General features: G+C 47.7%; 1 protein-coding gene and 1 long non-coding RNA gene across 35 annotated transcripts in view; one reads left to right on the forward strand and one right to left on the reverse strand.

The window, feature by feature from the left end:
* The first annotated feature begins 8,473 nt into the window (after positions 1-8,473).
* Positions 8,474-24,852, forward strand: part of ZMYND8 (zinc finger MYND-type containing 8) — a 149,092-nt gene continuing 132,713 nt past the window's right edge. For 4 of the 34 annotated variants that reach the window (XM_030826669.1, XM_030826683.1, XM_030826686.1 and 1 more), the window contains exons 1-2: positions 9,629-9,713; positions 18,440-18,510. In XM_030826669.1, coding sequence (XP_030682529.1) covers positions 9,700-9,713; positions 18,440-18,510 — 85 coding nt within the window. In that variant the 5' untranslated portion in view covers positions 9,629-9,699. Of the gene's footprint in view, positions 8,518-9,480; positions 9,714-9,747; positions 9,991-10,111; positions 10,155-10,548; positions 10,919-13,760; positions 13,890-13,941; positions 14,662-14,687; positions 15,177-18,181; positions 18,350-18,439; positions 18,511-24,852 lie in introns of those variants that run through there. The other 30 variants (XM_030826658.1, XM_030826672.1, XM_030826680.1 and 27 more) reach the window with 18 other exon arrangements.
* Positions 11,733-13,810, reverse strand: LOC105740704. The gene is made up of 2 exons (XR_001116791.1): positions 13,631-13,810; positions 11,733-13,366 (listed from the first exon to the last, which is right to left on the reverse strand). It is a non-coding gene; the product is annotated as an uncharacterized LOC105740704 (long non-coding RNA).

The following is a 24,852-nucleotide window of genomic DNA, read 5'->3' on the forward strand; positions in this document are numbered from 1 at the left end:
AAAGTGCTGGGATTACAGATGTGAGCCACCCTGCCCGGCCTGGTCCTCTGCATCTTATTATTATTATTATTATTTTATTTTATTATTTATTTATTTTGAGACAGAATCTCGCTCTGTCGCCCAGGATCTGCATTGGTGCGATCTTGGCTCACTGCAATCCCCGCCTCCCGGGTTCAAGAGATTCTCCTGCCTCAGCCTCCCGAGTAGCTGGGACTACAGGCACGTGCTAATTTTTTGTATTTGGATTTTTATTTATTTTTTATTTCTAGTTTTTATTTTTTCGACTGAGTTTCACTCTTGTTGCCCAGGCTGGAGTGCAGTGGCACGATCTTGACTCACCACAACCTCTGCCTCCTGGGTTCAAGCAATTCTCCTGCCTCAGCCTTCCTGAGTAGCTGGGATTACAGGCATGCACCACCACGCCCGGCTAATTTTGTATTTTTAGTAGAGACGGGGTTTCTCCATGTTGGTCAGGCTGGTTTTGAACTCCCGACCTCAGATGATCTACCTGCCTCGGCCTCACAAAGTGTTGGGATTACAGGCGTGAGCCACCACGCCCGGCCAAACACAACCACCCTTTTGTATTTTTAGTAGAGATGGGGTTTCACCGTATTAGCCAGGGTGGTTTCGATCTCCTGACCTTGTGACCCGCCCGCCTCGGCCTCCCAAAGTGCTGGGATTACAGGCGTGAGCCACTGAGCCCGGCCACTTTATTTTATTTTTTGAGACAGAATCTCACCCTGTTGCCCAGGCTGGAGTGCAGTGATATGATCACTCACTGTAGCCTTGAGTTCCTTGACTCAAGTGATCTTCCTACCTCAACCTGTCGAGCAGCTAGGACTACAAGTGTGCACTAGCATGCCTGGCTAATTTCTTCTATTTTTTGTAGAGACATGGTCTTGCTTTGTTGCCCAGGCTGGTCTCGAACTCCTGGGCTCAAGCAATCTGCTCACCTCAGCCTCCCAAAGCACTGGGATTACAGGATTGAGCCATGGGACCCAGCCTCTTTGCACCTTATTTGGTGTAGCCATACCTGGCCATTTTTTGTTCCTCTGAAACATCAAGCTGCCAAGCTCAGCCCAACTTAGAGCCTTCATACTTCCTGTTCGAAGGTTCTATGTTCTTCAGCTCCAATGTCACAGCCTCCTTGAAGGGTCTCCCCACCTCCTGCCCACACTATCTAAAGCAGATAAACCGGCAGGCACTGTGGCTCATATCTGTAATTCCAGCATTTTGGGAGGCTGAGGTGGGAGGATCATTTGAGCCCAGGAGTTTGAGACCTGCCCAGACCACATAGCAAGACCTCTGTCTCTCTTTTTTTTTTTTTTTTGAGACGGAGTTTCACTCTTGTTGCCCAGGCTGGAGTGCAATGACACAATCTTGGCTCACAGCAACCTCCGCCTCCTGGGTTCAAGCGATTCTCCTGCCTCAGCCTCTCCAGTAGCTGAGATTACAGGCATGAGCCACCATGCCTGGCTAATTTTGTATTTTTAGTAGGGAAAGGCTTTCTCCATGTTGGTCAGGCTGGTCTTGAACGCCCGACCTCAGGTGATCCGCCTGCCTCGGCCTCCCAAAGTGCTGGGATTACAGGCATGAGCCACTGTGCCCGGCCTGACCCCCCATCTCTTACAAATAAAAAATTAAGTCTGGGTGAGGTGGCTCATGCCTATAATCCCAGCACTTTGGGAGGCCGAGGCAGGCGGGTCACAAGGTCAAGAGATCGAGACCATCCTGGCCAACATGGTGAAATCCCGTCTCTACTAAAAATACAAAAATTAGCCGGGCATGTTGGCATGTGCCTGTAATCCCAGCTTGGGAGGCTGAGGCTGAGGCAGGAGAATCTTTTGAACCCGGGAAACAGAGGTTGTAGTGAGCTGATCTCGCCACCACACTCCAGCCTGGCGACAGAGCAAGATTCTGTCTCAAAAACAAACAAAAAAACTAGTAAAAAAATTTAAAAAAAAATAGCTGTGTGTGGTGGCACACACTTGTGACCCCAGCTACTCAGGAGGCTGAGGTGGGAGGATTGCTTGAGCCAAGGTGGTTGAGGCTGCCGTGAGCTGTCATCTTGCCATCACACTGCAGTCTGGGATACAAAGTGAGGACTCCCTCTCTTTAAAAAAAACAAAAAAAAAAAGGGCGGGCGCGGTGGCTCACGCCTGTAATCCCAGCACTTTGGGAGGCCGAGGCGGGTGGATCACGAGGTCAGGAGATCGAGACCATCCTGGCTAACACAGTGAAACCCCGTCTCTACTAAAAATACAAAAAATTAGCCGGGTGTGGTGGCAGGCGCCCTTAGTCCCAGCTACCCGGGAGGCTGAGGCAGGAGAATGGCGTGAACCCAGAAGGCGGAGTTTGCAGTGAGCTGAGATCATGCCACTGCACTCCAGCCTGGGCGATAGAGCCAGACTCCGTCTCAAAAAAAAAAAAAAAAAAAAAAAAGCCGGGCGCGATGGCTCATGCCTGTAATCCCAGCACTCTGGGAGGCCGAAGCGGGCAGATCATGAGGTCAGGAGTTTGGGTCCAGCCTGACCAACATGGTGAAACTCCGTCTCTACTAAAAATACAAAAATTAGCCGGATGTGCTGGCACGCACCTATAATCCCAGTTACTCAGGAGGCTGAGGCAGAAGAATTGCTCGAACCCGGGAGGCAGAGGTTGCAGTGAGCCAAGATCATGCCACTGCACTCCAACCTGGGTGACAGGGTGAGACTCCATCTCAAAAAAAAAAGAATGAGACCGTTAGTCCTGATGTCAGTTTACTCATAAAGGAATGGGGTTTATAAGTATAATGGCGCCTGCTTTATAGTTTTGAGGATAAATGGGTTAGTTCATGTAAAGTGTTTAAAATAGTATTTGATGGCCTGGCACAGTGGCTGACACCTGTAATCCCAGCACTTTGGGAGGCTGAGGCAGGTGGATTACTTGAGCCAGGAGTTCGAGACTAGCCTGGCCAACATGGTGAAACCCCGCCTCTACTATAAATACAAAAATTAGCCCGGTGTGGTGGCACGTGCCTGTAATCCCAGCTACTCTCGAGACTGAGGCAGGAGAATCCCTTGAACGCAGGAGGTGGAGGTTGCAGTGAGCTGAAGTTGCGCCGCTGCACTCCAGCCTGGGCGACACAGCGAGACTCCATCTCCAAAAAAAAATAAAATAAAATAAGAGTGAGCCAAGAGGGAAATAGTAACAGCAACTAAATGAGTGCTGACTCTGTGTAGCGTTGCTGCAAGCTCTTGGTAGAGATGATTTATTCAATGATTCCAGGTACTTATTATTTTTGTTCCCATCGTACTGATGAGAAGATCAAGGCACAGAGAATTTAGTACTTCAAGCAAGGCCGCACAGCTGGCAAGTGGGGTGGCTGGGATCCACACCCAGAGAGTGTGGCACCAGCAACCACACACTCAATCACTGCACAGTTGTGCTTCTTGATGTGGGGAAGAGAGAGGAAAAAGGTTACAGGTGCAAGAGAAATGGGGCTAGTTGTTAAGCCAGGGCTCAGAGGGGAAGATATCCGATGGAGGGTGCCGCAGAGGAGATGCCTTGTCGGCTTTGGGGAATCCTTTCAGAAGCAGGAGGGAAGATGCAGACATGTTGAGGCCCCGTGGAGGAAATGGCTAGCTGCTGGGTGGTTTGGGGAAGTGGGCAGATCCGTTGATTGTAGGAAGGGTCAGAGTAGAAGATCAAGTACCACGGCTCCAAGGAGGAGAGAACAAGTTAGAGAATGGAAAGAACAGGTGGATGATCGGAGTGGCCAGAACAGAGTGAGCCACAGGAGGGTGGAGGGAGATGGTCGGAGATCAGAAGGGCACAGCGCCATTGGGGAGGCTGGTGGGCCATTTTCTGGACTTGGGCTGTTACTGAGAAATAAGAGTCATTGATGGATTTTGAGCAGAGGAAGGACAGGAGCTGACTTGTGTTTTGAAAGGATCACTGGCAGGCCGGGAATGGTGGTTCACGCTTGTCATCCCAGCACTTTGGGAGGCCAAGGCGGGCGGATCGCTTAAGCTTAGGAGTTCCTGACCAGCCTGGCCAACATGGTGAAATTTGAAACCCCGTCTCTACTAAAAATGCAAAAAAAAAAAAAAAAAAAATTAGCCGGGCGTTGTTGTTTGCACCTGTAATCCTAGCTGCTCGGGAGGCTGAGGCAGCAGAATCACTTGAATCCAGGAGGCGGATGTTGCAGTGAGCTGAGATGACGCCACTGCACTCCAGCCTGGGCGACAGAGTGAGACTGTGTCTCAGAAAAAAAAAAAAAATAAATAAGTGGCTGGGCACAGTGGCTCACGCCTGTAATCCCAGCACTTTGGGAGGCCAAGGCAGGCGGATCACGAGGTCAGGATATCGAGACCATCCTGGACAACATGGTGAAACTCCCGTCTCTACTAAAGACACAAAAAGATTGGCTGGGCGTGGTGGCGGGTGCCTGTAATCCCAGCTACTCAGGAGGCTGAGGCAGGAGAATTGCACGATCCTGGGATATGGAGGTTGCAGTGAGCTGAGATTGTGCCACTGCACTCTAGCCTGGGCGACAGAGTGAGACTTTGTCTCAAAAAAAAAAGGAGAGAAAAAAAATAAAAGGATCACTGGCAGCCTGGGTGGTACGGTGTGTGTATGTGTGTGTGAGTGCATGTGTACAAGCATTTGCAAGGGCAGAAGCAGAGAGCTCAGGTAAGATTCTTGCAACCATCCGGATGGGAGATGGTGTTCTACTGAGCTCTAATATATGTCAAGTGCTGTGTTCAACTCTTGAGGGCATGATGGTGAAGAATTCAGACAAGGTCCTTCCTTGCGTGGTGAAGCGCTCAGCCTGGTGCACAGCTTCTCAGCCTCTGCACTATTGACATTTGAGGCTGGCTAATTCTCTGCTGTGGGGTCTTGTCCTGTGCGTTGTAGGATGTTTAGCAGCACTAGATGCCAGTAGCACTCCCCACTTCCCTGAAAGATCTTACAACCCAAAATGGAGACAACCCAAAATGTCCCTAGACATTGCTAAATGTCCCCTTGTGGGGGCAAAACCACTGGTCTAGTTGGAGGGAGAAACAGAGCGAATGAATCTATAGTCTTCTGCCCATAAAAGTAATTGCTAGGAAGAAAAAAGAGTAGGGCCTGAATTTTCCTGCTTTTCATTTTCCTTCTGCTCCTGCATCCCTTGCTCAGCGCCCCACCCGTGCTGTGGCCATCTGCCTGATGAGGCGCGGTCATCCACCCCCTGCCCTTTCCCCTAGCCCTTTTTGTTTTCCCTCCCGCCATTTGCCTAATCCTACCAGTCCCTCCTAGAAAGAGGCAAAAAAACAAAACAAAACCAAAAAACCCCACACCCGTCGCCTAGTAGGCATCTTCTCCAAGGGAGGGAGGCTCCTATCTGCCTCTTTGTGGCTGTAACATGATGCAGTCAGCTCCCGGCTCTGAAGGTGAGCCCTTCTGTCACCATGCCCGAAGTTGGCCTTGGTTCTAATTGGCCAGAAAGGAACAAAACAAAACAAGATATTTAAAACACTTCCCTGCCTCAATCCTGTCCATTTCGCGTAACGGTCAGAGAGGCCTGCTGTAGCTGGAGGCTGATAACTGCAAGTGTGCTTATTTTCGTAGGCAGCCGAACAGGCTATCTCGGGATGCAGCTTGTGGGGCCGCTCCTGCCGCTGCTCGCCTGGCTGGAGGCCAGCGGAACGGGCGAGCCATTTCAGGGAGGCCAGGCCTCAGCTCATAAGGTGCTGGGGGAAGGGAGCTTGGGCCAGCCCTTCCTCTCCCTCAAGACCAGTGTTGTTACCGTGACACTCTGCCTGGCTCCCTACAGCCTGATTCTGCACCCCCAATCCTCTCTGTACCCTGCGAATATTAAGAGAGACACATTTTGATCTATTTTCATTAGCTCGTTGCTTATTAATATCACCAAGGAACCTGCTTGCTTAGGCCTGTGCTGGCTTTTCTAGCCAGAGGCAGAATGATTGGACTGTTTTCTTCCCTTTCCTTAAAGGGCTTAAAGCCAGGGTTTCCCAACCTTGGACATTTTGGATCAGATACTTCCTCGTTGTGGGGGGCTGGTCCTGTGTACTATAGGATGTTTTGCATCATCCCTGGCCTCTACCCACTAGATACCAGTAATACAACCTCCCTAGCTGTGACAACCCACACGTCTCCAGGCATTGCCAAATGTCCCCTGGAGGGCAAAACCCCCCATGGTTGAGAACCACTGGTTTCATGGAATATAAAAGCCTAATTTTAGAGATGGCAAAGTGTTCCCCCTTGCTGGAGGTTGGGAGGGAGCGGGTCGCTTCCTCTGGGCCTCAATCTGTAATGAGGGGCATTTGAATGAGTCTAATCTAAAAGTTTCCTTCAGCGCCATCAGTCAGTACTGAAAACCCACCTCAAAAGGGTTGGTCTTCTTCAGGTTGCAGCACTGAGTTGTGATGACACCACTGCACTCCAGTCTGGGCGACAGAGCAACACACTGTATCAAAAAACAGAAAAGCAAAAAACCGGTCTACCTCCTAAAAGAAAACACAGATTATGCGGTTGCTGTTCGTAGGTTTCAGCCTCATTGTTTCTGCTGTGCTTGGTTCGGCTTTGCTTTTGCTTCTTTCTTTAGAGGCAGGTGAAGGTACAGAGTTTAGGGATGTGAAGTGCTAACTGGCATGGACGTCTGATCTCTGGCACTTCCTAGCTGTGTGACCTTGGGCAGCTCACTTCACCTCTCTGGGCTTAGTTCCAGATTTCTAACAATGCCACCTACTTCAGGAATCAGTCTATGTAAAGCACTAATTTAGAAGTAGCTGCTGGGATACTCACTGCAGTAGGGCTTTAAGAGGAGCTGCTGAAGGGATTTCTAGATTGAGACCGGCAACATTTGGTTTTATATCCTGCTTATCAGCCACATTCCATCAAGCCCAGGACCAGCCCTTCATAGGCCTGCCCCAGGCTTTCTTTTCAATCTGTGTTCCTCCCAGGATTCCATCTGCCACCATACTTTTGTGTCTGTCCCCAGCCGAATTGCTGTTTTCCAGATAACCTCAGACCTACCCGAATGCCAACAGCATTCCTCAAACAGAGCAGAGCTGCCAGAATAAGCCAGCAGCTTCCTGCTCTTTGCCCCAGAAAACATTTCAAGTGATCAAGTGATCAGAGAGAGGGAGGGAGGCGGGGAGGATGCTGTAGCTGCTTATGCAACAAGCTTTAATCCCAGGTTAAAATCCACCACGCACACCAGCGGCATATTTTATTTCCTCATTGGTTCGTGGACTTAGCTGCATGGGAGATCTGCCACCAACCCCACAGTCCTGTTTGTTCCCCTCAAAGCAGCACCCGCAGAAACAAACAGCATTCCATATGGGATGGTGGTGGAGGGCCGCTGCCCACACAGCTAGGAGGGCGAGCACACACTGCTTCACTGTGGCCTCCACCTCTCGCCTCCTCCCATTTGGTCTCCCCATGCAGCTTTCTACCTCCAGGAAGAGCAGGCCCCTCCCTTCTGGTGAGGCCCAGGCCTGCTGTCCTGAGCGCTGGAGCTTTGTCAGGTTGGGTGGCCATGGAGCTGTCCCTCCCTGCAGCTTGGCCTCAGCAGCCTAAAACTGTAACAGCAGCAACATCCTGTCCGTTTTTATAAAGCCTGGGTCCTGCACTGCAGTACAGTGAGTTTCGATTCCCAGCTCGTTCCTGAGCCTGTTTGATATGAGATTCCCGGCCAGGAAGAATTTATGTACAAGCAGTGGGCATCTGTTGTCCATGTGGGGGTTGGGGGGGGCAGGGAAAGCAAGCCACCAGCTCTTCGTTTTCTTTGTGGGAACCGTGTGGGACAAGAAAGCCCGCAAGTCCTAATTTTAGGAGGAGAAGGGAGACTTTATTGCTCCAGAGTTATGCCTCCTGGCATATGGCTGCGTTAACTCTGGAAGCTTTCTCCAGCCTCTAAAGAATGGTGTTTATTTAGCTTCTGTGGTTCCAGCTTGCTGTTTTAAAAAATCCTGTTAATTAAGCACCTTGTCATTTAAAATGCCGAAGAAGGAAAGAGAGCGAGAAAGCTGGGGACATTTTACGGTCCTTTTCGATCTCTGGGTACAGACCAACTGCGAAGGCAGCTTTAGGGAGGAGACCGGCAAAGACCTCCTAACGCAATTGAAGTGGGTAGAATTATAAGCAGCTCTGAACAACCAGTTAATATTTTACTGGGGAGCGGTGCCAGAGATGGGGGGGTGGGGGGGCTGCCAAATGGAGGGCTGTGTGTGAAATCGCTGCTCCATCTGCCTTGGGGGACGAAAAGAAGCCGTTCTCTGTGCAAATAAATGGAAGCAAGAATCCTTAGGAAGCCCAGGGGATTTGTCTGCCCACCGAGGAGGGCCCAACTCCCCCAGGCACACACATACAGGGATGATTGTGGCAGGAAGGGCTGACCTACGGGGGTAGGCCTGACGCATAATAGGGGCTCTTGTTTCCGGGCTGAGCGTGCCATCTTTCTGTCTCCCTCTGGATTGAAATGGCTTCTCAGCCCGAGAGGCACTGCCTGTGCCCTGGATTCACAAGGTACACGCCTCCCTGGGAAGCAAAGGCTGACAGACAGCGGCTCTCTCTCTCTCTTTCTGCATCTGCCGGGAGAGCTGCAGCTGGTATTTTTCCACAGGCCTTTGCTGCGATCTCAAGGCCTAGTTTTTCCCAGCCAGGCCCCAAGTCCGAGAGAGGGTTAACAGGCAGGAAGCCGAAGGCATCGCAGGCTAATACGGAAGTCAGATTTGTGTTTAACTGACAGGTTTAGCAGGCCTCGGCCGTGGGGGAGGGGCCGGGAGGGAAGGGAAGTTTGTAGATCCAGACATGTGGCCTGCGAGGAGGGCTTTGGGTTTTTCTTAGGGTAAGGACCGAGAGGGGTCCCCCTTGGCATCGTGGCAGGGCGACAGGAACCCACGTTGATTTTGCCTGTAGGACTGGCTAAGCAGGGCGCGAGAGGCCCACGGCTCTCTGGCCTGCCTTGCAAGGAGGCATGGGGACAATGACTATGCAGACTTGACCACTCTGCTCCCCTCCTCCCCTCAGCAGCTACTCCTCGCTCCTCTGAGAAGCCAGGGCTGCTCTCTGCTGATTTTTCGGGGCTCCCCCGGGCTGCCTGCTTCCCCCAGCTTCTCAGAGGCCTGCCTCAAGCCCCTTTTTCTGGCCCCTTGGCTGTTTCCCCGGGACTCCCCACTCCCCAGCTTCCCCTTCCCCTTGGAGAGCCACCCTGCTGGACTGTTCTAGAAAAGGGCTGGCCTTCCTCCCTGGACAAGGGCCGTTTCTCTGGGGGCAGGTGAGGGTGAGCCCTTCCAGCCCACTCCAAGAAACTCCCTTCCCAGGGACCTCCGGGCCTCAGGCTTTCCTGGAGCAGGTCAGGCTGGCTGCCCTGGCTGGCCCGTGCCGGGAAATCTAGCCAGGGTGCAGGAGAAGTGCGTGTGGGGGCCCCTTTCCCAAGTTTTTCTTGCTGCAAAAGGCCTAGCTTAGCCTGTCTTTTTCTATGCACAGGATGGCTCTTGCTCACCCGAGCCTCACAAAGATAATCGCTCAGGAAGTGTTTCAGCCAATCCGGGGCGGCTTTACACTCCGATTTGCCGGGGCAGCCAATCGGGGATGAGCTCTTATTAGGCGGCCAGATCATCAGCCGAAGTGCCAAACCCTTTTTCTGTGAGAACTAGGAGCCTGTCCTCCATGTTTTATAAGTATTGACATTACACAGTGTTAACAATGCATCCACAGAGGTAAGCTCGACTTTTTAACCATCTTTTTTCCCCCTCCCTCTGAGACATCCGAATTGTGGGCGAGCAGTGTGATTTCTCTGTGGCTGGCCGTGCCACACTCACCCCCAGAGCACTTATGTTAACTTGGAACTGTTTAGAGAGAATTTTTTTGCTTTCTTGGGTCACATGGCTCAGTAGCCATTAGCCATAGCTTGATTTTGCAAACTGGCAAGGGCCTGGCACACCTTTCCTTCCATCAGGGCATGGTGTTTCTGGAAGAGTTTGAAGCTAGATCCTGGTATGCCAAAAAAGAAGCTTTTTTTTTTTCCTTCTTTTTTTTTTTTTCTTTCCCTCTTCCCTCTCTCTTCCCCTCTCTGTCTCTCTGAGCAGTTCCCCCCCTCCCACCCCTGCACTATTGTCTTCTCTTTTGCCACATGCCCTGCTGGGGGAAGAAAATGGAAGGTAAGCAAACAGGCTCCTCTCCAAGGAGAGCTCATGGCAGACAGCAGAGCAGGCAAGTTTGCCTCTCCAAAGAGGTTCTGGGAAGGCTGGATAAGTTTTGACGAGAGGAGCGTGTTTGCAAAAGAATTGTGCCCTCAGCAGAGCAGTGCTAAGGAGAGTCTAGCTCCTGGGGCCTAGGTGGGTGGTGGTGTCTGTACACGGTCTTCTCTTATTCTACAGAGCTTCTGCACTTGAAACTACATTGTTCAGCCTGTTTTCCTGACTTAGGTTGCTACAGAGTGTTCTGCAAGCCAGCCTACAGCCAGCAAATGTTTCTGAAAGTGTTTTCTAGGCTTTGGAGGAAGTTTTTGGAGTAGGGATGGGGACTGGGGGGTGGGGGGAGAGAGATCTTGGACAACATCCTGCAAAAAAAAAAAAAAGAAAAAATCTGCAAGGATTCTGAATCCCTTAGCTTTCTACTCTTGCCTGATTTTCAAGGAACTAATGTTACCTTTTATCCTTGTTTTCATTTTCCTGTCCCTTTTATACATTGTATCCTCCTCTCTTCTCCTGTGTGATGGAGTGTAGAGGAAATAAAATCATGTCTGTGGCTCATGACAGCATTCCATATTCAGTTGTTGGGTTGTGTTGTTGTTGTTGTGTGTTTTTAATAATACCATGTAACTGTTTAAAAAAATTTCCTTTTTGATCAAGTCCCAAATCTGCCAGCCTGTTCTCTCTTCCTAACTGTGGAAAAATGAGACGGTTGCTTGAACATTTGTTGGGTAAGTAAAGCAATCCATTTCCTCTGTGACCATGTTTGAAGAGTTTTGCGAACATTTGGGGTCTGTTTGTAATGGGGGTCTTGGCTACAGGAGTTGGGGGCTTCATTAGCAGGTACAAAATAAGGGCTTTTTAAAGAGTGTCTTGATTTTAGGTGATTGTTTGAATCCACTGTTTTTCCTGATAACCTGCAGCTAGGATTGAAGATTATACTTCCTGTTTACCCAGAGTCAGGGGAGAAATGTTCAGTTCATTGTGACTTGACTCTAGACCTTTAATGGGGTTTGTTTGGATATTCAAACTGTGAGTAGGTGATGTGCTTGTGAAATGTAATGAAACTGCTTGTTCTTAGAGGTGCAGAGCCCTAAAAACATTGGTGGGGTAAGAAGCTGGTGGTGGTGGTGGTATGTGTGTTGGAAGGGTGGTGTCAGTGTGCTCATGTTTTAGGACTTATATATAGTGCAAAATCTCATCTACCACCAGACTGGGTTTGATTCAGGACTCACTGACCAACACATTTTGGCCTTTTTTCAGGTCTCATCCACGCATCTGTATGCATGCTGGCCCCACATAAGATTTCTCACTTTTTACATTTCCCTTGACCACTTAAGGTTGCAGCTAGAAGTTAAGTGGGAAAAGGAGAGTCTTGTTTAGCAGTACCTTCAGAATTTCCCTAGAAGTTCAGTACGTAAATTTTCAGCTTGGAGACCAATCCGACATGACTGTAAATGCAGGAAATATATTCAGTTGCTGTGTTATGTCAACTTTATGGAGTCAGTAATCTTTTTTCTTTCAAATGAGTGTCCAGTAGCCCACTTTCTGACACCAAATTGGAAAAAGGTTCATTTAATCAGGAGAAACGTACCACATTCTAAGTTGAGAAAAGTCAGTGCAAGGCAGGCCAGCTTAGCTTCTTAGAGTAAAACTGCAGGCAGTTAATAATGTTATATACTTAAAACTGAACAGTTGCCACTGCCCCAAACAAGTAAGTTCAGACACTCAGCTATTTTCTTTGTTCTTATCTCCTTGCTGTAAATGGAAATTACATATCGAGGTTCTTGTGGCCTCCCTAGAAGCAATATCTAATCATAAGACTCCTGGTTTGGTGCCTTCAACGTTTGCATAATACCGTGTTTGTTGGGCTGGAAGGGAACTTAAGGGCAAGGCATTTGTCCTCTAAAAGCTTGCATTAAAATGGCTCCCACAGGTTTGGAGAGCCAAGATCTGTTTTCATATGTACAGCCCCCAGCAAGTTCCCAACCCTGGACCAAGCTAGCCACTTTTCCTCTGGTACTGTGACCCCTACCAAGCATGAGTCTGTAAAAAGTTAATTGCTTTCAAAGTAGCATTATTTTCCAGTTTCAGGAAAGGGGAAAAAAATAAATGTCTGCATTGCAGCAGGACTAGGTAGGGACGGCAGTACTGGCTCCCAGAGCAGCCCAATGGGGTTCTTCTACTCTAGCTTTTAAACCAATAGACTTGGAGGAAAGGTTAAAGATTGACAATTGCAGTGGCCGAACTAAGAACGGGCCTTCTGGAAATTTCTACCATCTTTGTTCCTTTTAGGAAAAGCAGATCTGCCAAGCAGAAGAGTCTCCTGCCTTCCATTCCTAGGTCATCTCCCTTCCCTGCTTCCCCCCAAACCCCCTTCTTTTTCTCATCAAGGTAGAATGTTCTCTCTGCCACGTTTGTAAATTGCAGAAGGAGGAACAGAATGTTGGGCTGTTTTCCTTTTTCCTTCTGCCTCCTCAGTCCCCAAAGAGGATACACAGCTGCAAGGAGCAAACACAGACACACTGAAGCTTTTGATTCCTCTCCTTTTTTTTCCTTCAAGACCCTCCAGGATGGATTCACTTTCTGCTTTGGGAAATTAAGTGGCATTCACGTGGGGGAGGGGGAGTAACTGCTTTTATTAGGTCCAGAAAATGGTCAGTGTTCAGTCTGTAACTAGGAATTAATTATATATAATCACTCAGTAAACTTTCTGCAGAGTTTTTCTAATTGCTGAGCCTGATCATAGTTAGCCCGTTGGCGCCAAGTCCAGTTACTTTTATAATTAACAGCTCAAAGATTTGAGTCAGAAAGAAAGAAACAATTGGGGGCCTCTTGGATTATAAATTAGGGATGAAAACAATAGCTTTTTTTCCTTTCTTTCTTGTAACCCCTTTTATTTTAAACAAAACATTCCCCCTTTTCTTTCCCTGGGAGAACCAGTGGGGAGACTGCATCAGGTCTTAAATAGGAATGAGGGGGGAGACACTTTGTAGGAAGTGGGGTGACAGTAACCTAGAAAACCCTGGAGGCAAAGGTAGGTTTTTAAAAGTCCAGCCACTTGCAATGCATGATGTCTTTGTTTGTTTTGCCCTCTTTCCCCTTCTCTCTCCTGTGGCAGAGGCAGCAGACATTTGTCAGCCTGGGAACCCTCAATCTGGCTTTGCCTCTGGTTGACTCTGGAAAGAAAGATACATTCAAAGGGGCCTTCGCTACTCACAGCAGAGATTTAAAAAGGGAATATGTTTCGGAGCCCTTTGGTTACTCTTAAAATGCAAAATCTGAGCAAGGGTTCACCCTTGGCTTCAGGTTGCTAAGGTTATGGTCGCCCTCCCCCCTACTTCCCACTCTCCTTGCAGACAAACAAGCAGGCAGTGGCCATGCCAGCTCTGCAGCCAGTGTACTGCCAGCCTGCACCCCCCCCATCCCGATTACCTACCTACCGGCCGGCGGAGGCCAGTGGCCCGTCCTTGCCCTGGCATGGCCTTGGGCACTGTGCCCTCCTTTCTCCCCTGGAGTTAAAAAGCAGTCACCTTGAAACTCCTCACTCCCAGCACCAGAGGAGTTCTGAGGCCAATGCTCAGACCTGTAACAGTAAATGACGTTATCCACTCAGGCTGTTAGTTCGGCCTCTGAAAGCGGGTTTTGCAAAACCCATTGTTAATTCTCAGGCTCTGTTGGGGGTGGTCAGAAATCTAATTTGTGAGTATCCTGTGCATTGGATAAGGGAATGTTTTCCTTGTGTTTCTCCTCTGCAGACTCGGATTGTCTTTCCTTGATGTTAACTGTCTTAGGACTGGCTGCTTCAGAGGGCTGGGTATTTGGTGGCTGTTTGCAGGCTTATAAACAGCCTTTTTATTTTACCTTTGCTGTAGGCTGAGGTGCAGCTCTTTAGCTTGGCTTTTCAGATGCCTGCTGTCCTTGAAACACTTTCATTTTACCTAGCGCCTTTTTGGTATGGATGCAAAGCTGGTTTCTAATAGACTGAGAAGAGAAGGGGGACCGGGCTTCCTCCTCGCCTTCCCCCAGGCTGCTCCCTGGGAACATTTTTGTGTTTGCACAGACACCTGTCCGTCTGCAGTTTGTGCCACGGGACTGCACAATTCCTAACCTTCTACCCACCTAATTCGAGGGCAAGGGGGCCTCATCACAGAGCCTCATGTTGAAGGCTCAGGATCTACAAGAGAAGGCTTTTCCTTAGGAACCTGTGACTTCACAAACTCTCCCTGTCATTGCAGAGTTTTTTTTAAGCCTCTAAACGTTGGGTTGTTGGTGTCCTTTGGTTCAGCTTTTCCTAGTTCTGGTATTTAGGAAGGTGGCTTTGAAACTAGCAGGGCTGCTTAAACAAGAGCTACAGCTATTGAACAAACTGCTACCATTTTAGCTTCAACACAGGAATGAGGCAGTGTTGCCAGACGCCATTTTAAGAATCCTGCATAAATAGCTTAGCTACCGATGACTCTGCCTGTTTTAGGTGAGTGCTTATATAAAGCTGCTCTGCTAACCATTCCCCCCCACCCCAATTTCTTAAAAAATTAATTGCAGATTTAGGGAAGCATGGTTTTAAATTTTGATGTTCACTATTTTGTAATCTAGAAGAGGAAGATGTTATGCCTTGGGGATTAAATATTTCTTACAGCCTGGACCATTTTGGTATTTTGAATGAAAGTAAAAACCAGGAAAAGTCCTTTCGAATGATGCATGATTCTTGAATTGCTGTGCGATGATCCTCATCTGTAGAACCAGAGTCTTATGCATGTTGGTTATATATTCTAGATGGCTTAGATATTCTTCTTTAAAAGTCAAATAGTAGGGGCACTTGGGGAAAAGAAATATGTGGGCATTGTGTATCCAGGCATTTTTCTGTCAAAACTAGATGCTTTCTTTTTTCTCTCTCTTGGAAGTGTTGAGGAGATGAGATTCCTGGGAATTACGGACCATCCCTGAGTCCTCAGAATTAATAATCAGAAGGCTTAAAGCATCCTGGAGGTGCAGTAGTTCATCTGCAACTTTTAATTGCTCTTTTTTCAGTGCATGCAGGTTAAGAAGTAAGCATAGGTTTTCTTGCTCAGGCACTGGGGGAGAAATCTTTTATTCTTTTTGGGATGGGATGGGGTGGTCTTGGTTATCTTTGCAGGTACTGTTATTTCTTTGAATTGCCTGAAATGTATCAGTTTGTGAAATCTGCAGGCAAATGACTTGGGTAAATGTGAGTGTAAGAGGTGATGGTGTATACAATGTATCTAACTAGTTGATGGTGTATTTTCCTATTGGAGTGAGAAATTGTTGTTTGCTTTTCAGCTAATTTTACCCTTTTCTTTAGCCGGCCCCCAGTTTCCTCAACAGACCTTTAAAGGGAAAAAAGTAATGTCAGTTTGAAACAAGAGCTTGTTGTCCCATTGTTTTTGATTTAAATCATCAGGGTTGCTGGAAGCTAGCAGATATGGAAGGAAATAAGCTGTCTATGTTCTAAGACGTTAATGTGTTAATGACAGAAGTTCAAAGTATTTTCTCCAGATGCAGCTGCCTTTTCTTTTTAACAATTATTTGACTGTTTTTTTTACCCCAAATGACTGAACAGTTCTTAACCTAAATTGACCAACATCAGTGGGGCAATTCAGACAGGTACAGATCTTTTCTTGCCACTACTTTTGATGTAATATTCATGTTTTTTTTTTTTTTTTCCTAATAACATACTAGTTCTTAACACTAAACCCCAAAAAAAGAAAAAAAAACACAAAAAAACCGAAATCAGTGGTGTAGGAAAAAGGAAGTCCCTTTAGATGTGGCTATTCAAAATGACTAATTTTGCATTCTGGTCTTTGCTTTTGTAAATGAAGTTTTTTTTTTTTTTCCCCCTCCTTTTAATGCATAGACACTGCAGTTTCCTTTAGTCAAATACAAGTTATTGTGTGTGTGAGTGTGTGTGCATGTGTGTGCATGGGTTCCTTTTGAAAGGATGGTTTGCTGATCTGTGAAAAAGATGGTTTTCTTAAATTGTTATGCTTGAAATCCTGTGCTAAAGCTGGTGGTGCTATTGCTAAAGTTGGGTGATTATGGTGCCCACTTGTAATACTTGGAAAGATAAAACAGCTTAACTTTTTTTTCCCTCTCTCTTCTGCTCCAGCATTGATTATCTTAAAACTCAGAAGCAAATAGCCACCACATAACTAGTTTGCATTTTCCTCGTCTCTCAGCAGCATTCCTGCCTGAAGTATTCAGCTCCTCTAGGCTGTTACAAGCCAAATAATGGTTCCCTTGAATGCAGCCTTCCTCCATGATCAATACACCTTTGAATGTTTTCATCGCTGCAGAAATCCTTCAAGTGGGTTTTTTTGGCTTAGTTCTGCATAATTGTTTCCCTCACCACTGTAGATTTCAGTTGGATCACAGATTAGCGTTTTCTCTATTACTCAAAATATGGGATCGGTTTCAAGAAGTTTAGAATTTCACATACTTCATGCTAGAGAGGGAAACAGAATTCTATTTGCTAGAAAAGATCAAGGTTGCTATTTGTTCCTTTGAAGTTAACTGTCTACCCATCTCCGAGGGCTGCATGGGGCTTTTCGTTAAGATGTATTTCCAGTCACCCCAAGCCAGAACCCTTCAACAGCATCCAGTTGGACAACCTGTGTATGTTTCAGGCGGAGTGTGTTTCTGAGTTGAGAATGTTTTCTCCTTAAGTTGGAACAGAAAGCATTAGTGCTGAAATAACCTTCAATAAATCACCGTTGTATTATTGCATATAAGCGATGTGTTTGAATTTAGCAGGCTGCTTTCTCCTGATGAAAACCATTTGTGACAACATGTCAGTTGTTTCTTTGGTGATTTGTGTCACAGGCTTTCTTTACAGATGCGGTGTAAATGAAATTGTTAACGGGGTTCAAAATCAGATTGCTAAATTTGTTAATATTCTCATTTAAACCCAACTACCTTTCTTCGTCTCCAAGCCCCTATAATTTAACTCTGAACTATAATCTTTTCCATTCTATCTAGCTCCCATCCTAAGTCCTCTCATCCTAACACGGAACTCTCCTAAAATCTTCTCCTTATACTAGGGTTCGAGACATGAGGCTGTCTTTTTGGGCCTTTTGCGTTGTCACAGTCCCAGACCACGGAACACAGGACATTCTCTCTTCCCCAGCCTCCTTCCTGTCCTGGCTTTGAGTCTTCCAAATGGAAAATTCCAGCCATATCAATTGGTGATGCACCCATTTCTTCCTGTGGAACCACAGTCCGATGGAACTGCTTCTGGAGTAAATGCCCAGCTTCTTACCACTTCGGTGTCAGCCCGAATGTTTGGAAAGTTCTAGCACCTGAAACCATTTGCATCTATGAAAGCAGAACTCTTTTTTTCCTTTGGTTTAGCTTGTGAGTTCTGTGTAGGAGGAAGATCTGATATGGCCGGCTCTCTTTCAACCCCAGTTCCAGCAGAGAGAGAGAGAGAGAGAGAATGTTCTGGGTGACAGACCCTCCCAGCAAAGGGGCTTGCTTTATTTGCTACTCTCCCCAACCCTCCACTCTTAGCCTTTGTCTTTTGAATAATCCTTCCTCATTCCACTTTTCTGGTGGGGGATAATTAGTCACAACTCAGTAGTAAGCCGTGCCTGCTGTAGAGAGGAAGCATTCAGGGGGTTGGAAGTGTGGAGACCCTGGTCTGATTCCTGGAATCAGTGCTCCTCGGTTCGGTGTTTTGAGACCAGGTCTTTAGCTTCTAGCTGGGCATATTTTTCTGCTTTGTAATTTAACCTATATCCTTTTTTCCCCGTGTTCCTGCCTCATCAGGGAATTGTAAGATTTAGGGGGAGGTGTGGGAAATCTTACTCTTTGCCCTGAAGTATTCAGAGATCAGAATTCTGGATACCCTGCAAAACACCTCCAACCTCCCTGCCTTTGAACCCTGTGTTAACAATGAGAAGCTTGTTTATTTGAAGGCTGGGTTCTCATTGGCCCACAGGGGTAGGTTGTAATTGTGTGTCTAAAAAATTGCCTTTTGCATTCCCCAATAGCATGACAACTGGAATAGTAATTTGACTTAAAAAAAAAAAAAAAGAACAACCTAGTGTTTTAAAAAACTCCTTTAGGACTCTTCACACTTTGTTGAAATCAGGTGTGGGTTTCCTCCCCCCAGCCCTGGATAAGGATGAGGGAATGTCTTTAAGGTGGGTTTGTTGCTAGAACTTCCAAATAGCTGCCCCCATGGGGCAAGTTCTCAGCCTTCCTAAACATGAACATAATTTGCTCTGTTTCAGCTTGGCTGAAGAGGAAATAAAAACAGAACAGGAGGTGGTAGAGGGCATGGATATCTCTACTCGCTCCAAAGGTGAGTAAAAATCTTGTATTATCTATTCTAGAGCTAAGGAGGAAATTGGAATTTCTTTTTGTTGTTGTAGGGCAGTGAAGTGTGGCTCTCTGAGCTGACGTTGTAACTCTTCTTGGATTTTCAGATATAAGATTTTTTGATGGATGAACCTAATTTATGGAGAGCTCTCCTCCTTTTGGTTTTCTTTCCCTGGTGCCTGTGTAGGTGTCCTGACAGTGAATTTTACCTGTGTGTCATGACTGAGGGTGGCTGGCTACCTCTCCGCAGGGTGACTTTCAGGAGCCACGGTTTAAATAAAGCATGTCCTGGAAGCCACCAGAGCCTCTAGCTGCTGCTTGTTTTCTGATTTTAACAACAGACCTCTTTGGAATCCCTGAAGTGGGATGAAGTCAGCCCGCTTCATTGGAAAGTGGTGGGCTTGGGTTAGAGATAAAAAGGAAATGTAGAGCTTGCTGGGATGCCGGGGCCAGTGTTTGCATTTAGTTCAAAATTTAGCAAATTAGGACAAACAATTTATGCGTTTATTCACAAGCCTGGAGTAGACTCCTGAATATCTTCTAACTGAGGGATTGGTACTTTTCATTTGGTCTGTGTGAAAGAGATTTTATGAGGCTTCCCAAAATGAAGCAGTTATTCACTTTTACCTTCAGGGTGCTTTTACAAATGAGCTACTGGAGTATTTTTCGTATCTTTGGTTGATGAAAAGGCTCATCTCCAAACTTAATGGTTGTACCAAGGTGTTTTCATTCCTTCAACAAGTCACTGAGTGCTTTCTTGGAACACATGGCCTTGCACTGGGGGTTATGGGGAGGGAGGAAGAGGCTGGACAGGGTTACTGCATACTACCGGAAGGAGAGTCTCATTTGGCTGCAGAGTGTCGCACAAAGTCACTCCCTAAAGGTGTCTGAAACCAAAAGCATTTTGAAGATTGTTATAAGACAGCGTGTCGCCAGGCGTGGTGGCTCATGCCTGTAATCCCAGCACTTTGGGAGGCCGAGGCCAGCGATCACGAGGTCAGGCGTTCGAGACCAGCCTGGCCAACATGGTGAAACCCCCGTCTCTGCTAAAAATACAAAAATTAGTCAGCCATGGTGGCACGTGCCTGTAATCCTAGCTACTTAGGAGGTTGAGGCAGGAGAATCACTTGAACCCAGGAGGCGGAGGTTGCAGTGAGCTGAGATCTCACCACTGCACTCCAGCCTGGGCGACAGAGCAAGACTCCATCTCAAAAAAAAAAAAGCATGTCATTTTGGAGCAAAGTTGAGGGCCCAGTAGTCAAGGCTAGGACCTAGGAATTGGGAGCTGGCTGCTGATCTCTGGCAGGGGCCACATGAGGGGAGGCACCCCGGGTGGAAAGGCCTGGCTTACTGGGTGGGTGCTGTGTGCTGGGGAGCAGCAGGAGGAGGCTGGGCGGAGGCAGAGGGCTGCTGCCCCCTCATCACAGCATGACCCAGCCTGTGCTGGGTGGCAGGAGGTTTCAGTGCCATTGATGGTGAAGAGAGCTGAGCCACCAGGGACTTCAGAGCAAGGAAGATACCTTCTCGCAGAGGTGTTTTTGATGTTGTAGGAGCACGTGCCTCTCAGCCACTTCTCAGCCCCCTTGTTGTGGTCAGAATCAGATGTGGTCCAGCAGGAGACGGGGCAAAGTGGAGAGAGACTGAAGAGAGGGGGCCAGGAGGTGGGGGTCTTGTCCCTGTTCTGCTGCTTGCCTTCCCCAGGGGGCTTGGACACTGGCTCTGTCCCTTCATTTTTGTATTTGTGAAGTGGGGTGTTGGATTAGATTCTATCCAAGCATGACCAAGCTGAGTGACCATTGTCTCTTTCTCTCTTTTCTCCTACTTCCATCCTCTCCCTTCAGCAGCCAGAACGTGCTTCAAAAACGTGGATTGGGGTCAGGCACAGTGGCGCATGCCAATCATCCCAGCTACTTGAGAGACTGAGGGGGGAGGATCAGTTGAGGCCAGGAGTTCGAAACCAGCCTGGGCAACTTAATGAGACCCCCCCCCCCCATCTCTATTAAAAAAAAATAAGTGGACCGAGTGCGGTGGTTCACGCCTGTAATCTAAGCACTTTGGGAGGCCGAGGCGGGTAGATTGCCTGAGCTCAGGAGTTTGAGACCAGCCTGGGCAACACGGTGAAACCCCGTCTCTACTATACAAAAAAATTATCTGGGCATGGCAGCATGTGCCTATAATCCCAGTTACTTGGGAGGCTGAAGCAGGAGAATTGCTTGAACCCAGGAGGTGGAGGTTGCAGTGAGCCAAGATCGCGCCTTTGCACTCCAGCGTGGGGGACAGAGCGAGACTCTGTCTCAAAAAAAAAAAAAAAAAAGTGGGTCAGGTTCTGTCTCATTTTGCTAACTCCTTCTGATGACTTTCCAGTACCCTTCCACTCAGGTCTGAAGTCACCGTGACCTGCCTACCTGGGCCGGCCCTGTTTACCTTTGTTTCCTTTGTGACGTTCTGTTCACCTTGTGCCATTTCTCCCCCGACTTCACTTGAGCTCCTTGGCCTTCTTCCTCTTGGTTCCTTCCTTGGGGCCCCTGTGTGTCTTTTGCCGGGAGCAGGCTGCCCATTTCTCATTGTGATCTCAGACTTATCTCAGATGGTGGCTCGTCAAAGATGCTTTTGGTGACCACCTAGTCTGAAGGAGTCATTTCGTCATTTTCTGTTTTAAATATATATATAAAAGACAACGTCTCACTCCATTGTCCTGGCTAGAGTGCACTGGTATGATCATAGCGCACTGTATCCTTGATCTCCTGGGCTCAAAGCTCACTGTAGCCTCAATCTCCTGAGTAGCTGGGACTACAGGTGCACACCACCTCAACTGGCTAATTAAAAAAAATTTTTTTTGCAGGGATGAGGTCACGGTGGGTTCCCCAGGCTGGTCTGAAACCCTTGGCCCCAAGTGATCCTCCCTCTTCCACCTCCCAACGTGCTGGGATTATAGGCATGTGCCACCATGCCTGGCCAATTTTCTATTACATTTTTAAAATGAACTTTTAATTTAAGAGTAGTATTAGATTTCCAGAAAAGTTTTGAGGATAGTGCCAAGAGTTCCCATGTTAGCCCCTGGCTCCACACACACAATTTCTTCTATTATTAACATCATACACTAGTGTGGTGTAATTGTTACAAATAATGCATCAATTTTGATATGTTATTACCAACTAAAGGCCATCCCTTATTCAGATTTCCTTCGGTTTTCCACAGAAGTCCCTTTTCTGTTTTAGAATCCCACTCAGGATTCCTCATTACATTTAGTTATCTGCCTGGGCTCCTGTTGGCTGTGACAGTTTCTTAGACTTTTCTTGTTTTTCTTGAACTTACCGGTTTTCAGGAATACTGGTTGGGTATTTTGTAGATTGTCCTCTCAATTGGGATTTGTATGATGTGTTTCTCGTGATTAGACTCTGGTAAACTGTGGTTATGGGTTTTGGGGAGGAAGAAGACTACAGAGGGTAAAATGCCATTTTCATCATATCACATCAAGGGTATGTATTATTAATAAGATCTATCGCTGTTGGCCTGGCGCAGTGGCTCACACCTGTAATCCCAGCACTTTGGGAGGCCAAGGTGGGGGGATCATCTGAGGTCAAGAGTTCGAGACCATCCTGGCCAACATGGTGAAACCCTGCCTCTATTAAAAATACAAAAATTAGCTGGGTGTGGTGGCAGGCACCTCTAGTCCCAACTACTTGGGAGGCTGAGGCAGGAGAATCACTTGAACCCAGGGTGGAGGGGGTGGAGGCGGAGGTTGTAGTTAGCCGAGACCGTGCCACTGCGCTCCAGTCTGGGAGATAGAATGAGACTGCCTCAAAGAGAAAAAAAAAAAAAGATTTATCACTGTTGATGTTGACCATGACCATCTGGCTGTGGTAGAGCTTTCTTCTCTTTCCATCCTCTGCTCTTTGGAAGGAAGTCACAAGGCGTCACCCACACTTAAGGAGTGAAGAGCTATGCTCCACCTCCTCGAAAGCAGAGGCTTGACATAAATTATTTGGGGGCCGGGTGTGGTGGCTCATGCCTGTAATCCCAGCAGTTTGGGAGGCCAAGGCGGGCAGATCACTTGAGGCCAGGAGTTCGAGACCAGCCTGGCCAACATGGCAAAATCCCATCTCTACTAAAAATAACAAACATTGTATGCCTATAATCCCAGCTACTTGGGAGACTGAAGCAGAAAAATCACTTGAACCCGAGAGGTGGAGGTTGCAGTGAGCCAAGATTCCACCACTGCACTCCAGCCTGGGTGACAGTGACACTGTGTCTCAAAAAAAAATTTAGAATTCTTCTGTATGGGGTATTGGTCTCTTCTCCCTCATGTATTTATTCAGTCATTTATCTCTATCAGTGTGGACTCTGGGATGGTTACTTTATACTGTGGGTTGTAATCCAATACTACTTATTTATTTTATTGCTCAAATCATTCCAGCTTTGGCAGTTGGGAGCTCTTTCTGTTGGCTCTTGTGTCTCCTTGACAGACTCCATCGTTGTGGGGTTTGCTTATTTGTTCGTTTGAGACAGCCTCGTTCTGCTGCCCAGGCTGGAGTGCAGTGGTACAATCACAGCTCATTGCAGCCTTGACCTGCTGGGCTCAAGCAGTCCTCTTGCCTCAGCCTCCCAGGTAGCTGGGACCACAGGCATGCATCACCACAGTTGGCTAATTTTTGTTCTTTTTATTTGTAGAGATGGAGTCTCGCTGTGTTGCCCAGGCTGGTTTTGAATTTCCCAGGCTCGAGTGATCCTACCACTTTGGCCTCCCAAAGTGCTTGGGTTACAGGTGTGAACCACCATGCCCGGCTGGCCTATTTATTTATTGAGCACTTTCTTGCCTTCTGGCACTATAAGATGTTCCAGGCTCATTTTGTATGTCTTTGCCTCAGCCCCGAAATCATCCATTTCTCTATGGATACTGGTTTCTTTCTTTTTTTTTTTGAGATATAGTCTTGCTCTGTTGCTGAGGCTGGAGTGCAGTGGCGTGATCTCAGCTTACTGCAACCTCCACCTCCTAGTTCAAGCAATTCCTCTGCCCCAGCCTCCTTAGTAGCTGGGATTACAGGCACATGTCACCATGCCCGGCTAATTTTTTTGTATTTTTAGTAGAGTCGGGGTTTCACCATGTTGGCCAGACTGGTCTCGAACTCCTGACCTCAGGCAATCCACCTGCCTCAGCCTCCCAAAGTGCTGGGATTACAGGAGTGAGCCTCCGTGCCTGGCTTTTTTTTTTTCTTTGAGACGGAGTCTCGCTCTGTCGCTCTCGCTCTGTCGCCCAGGCTGGAGTGCAGTGGCGTGATCTTGGCTCACTGCAACCTCCACTTCCCTGGTTCAAGCAATTCCCCTGCCTCAGCCTCCCGAGTAACTGGGATTACAGGAGTGCACCACCACGCCTGGCTAATTTTTTTGTATTTTAAGTAGAGGCGGGGTTTCACCATGTTGGCCAGGCTAGTCTTGAACTCCTGACCTCAGGCAATCTGCCGGCCTCGGCCTCCCAAAGTGTTGGGATTACAGGTGTGAGCCACTGCACCCAGAGGATCTTGGTTTCTTTTATTGGAGAATAGTATTAGAAACCAAGATGTGGGCACTAAGTGTGCTCATTTTTGTTTGTTTGTTTGTTTTTGAGATGGAGTTTCCCTCTGTTGCCCAGGCTGGAGTGCAGTGGCACGATCTCGGCTCATTGCAACCTCTGCCTCCTGGTTTCAAATGATTCTCCTGCCTCAGCCTCCCAAGCAGCTGGGACTACAGGCACGCAGCACCACGCCTGGCTAATTTTTGTATTTTTAGTAGAGATGGGGTTTCACTATGTTGGCCAGGCTGGTCTCGAACTCCTGACCTTGTGATCCTCCCACCTCGGCCTCCCAAAGTGCTGGGATTATAGGCATGAACCACTGCACCCGGCCAAGTGTGCTCATTGCTACTGGAATGTCTTTGTTCTAGATTCTTTTTTTTTTTTTTTTGAGATGGAGTCTCGCTCTGTCACCCAGGCTGGAGTGCAGTGATGTACTCTCAGCTAACTGCAACCCCTGTCTCCCAGGTTCAAGCAATTCTTCTGCCCCAGCCTTCCAAGTAGCTGGGACTATAGGTCTGCACCACCATGCCTGGCTAATTTTTTAATTTTTAGTAGAGATGGGGTTTCGCCATGTTAGCCAGGCTGGTCTCAAACTCCTTACCTCAAGTGATCTGCCCGCCTCGGCCTCCCGAAGTGCTGGGATTACAGGTGTGAGCCACCTTGCTTCTAGATTCTCTCAGTGGACAAGGAAGGATATATACACATACTGTGTAAACATTTTTACATGTGTCCATCTGTGTCTGTATCAGCTAAACATGAGTTCATTCTCTAGTT

Source organism: Nomascus leucogenys, chromosome 13, assembly GCF_006542625.1.
Source record: "Nomascus leucogenys isolate Asia chromosome 13, Asia_NLE_v1, whole genome shotgun sequence".
Lineage (NCBI taxonomy): Eukaryota > Metazoa > Chordata > Mammalia > Primates > Hylobatidae > Nomascus > Nomascus leucogenys.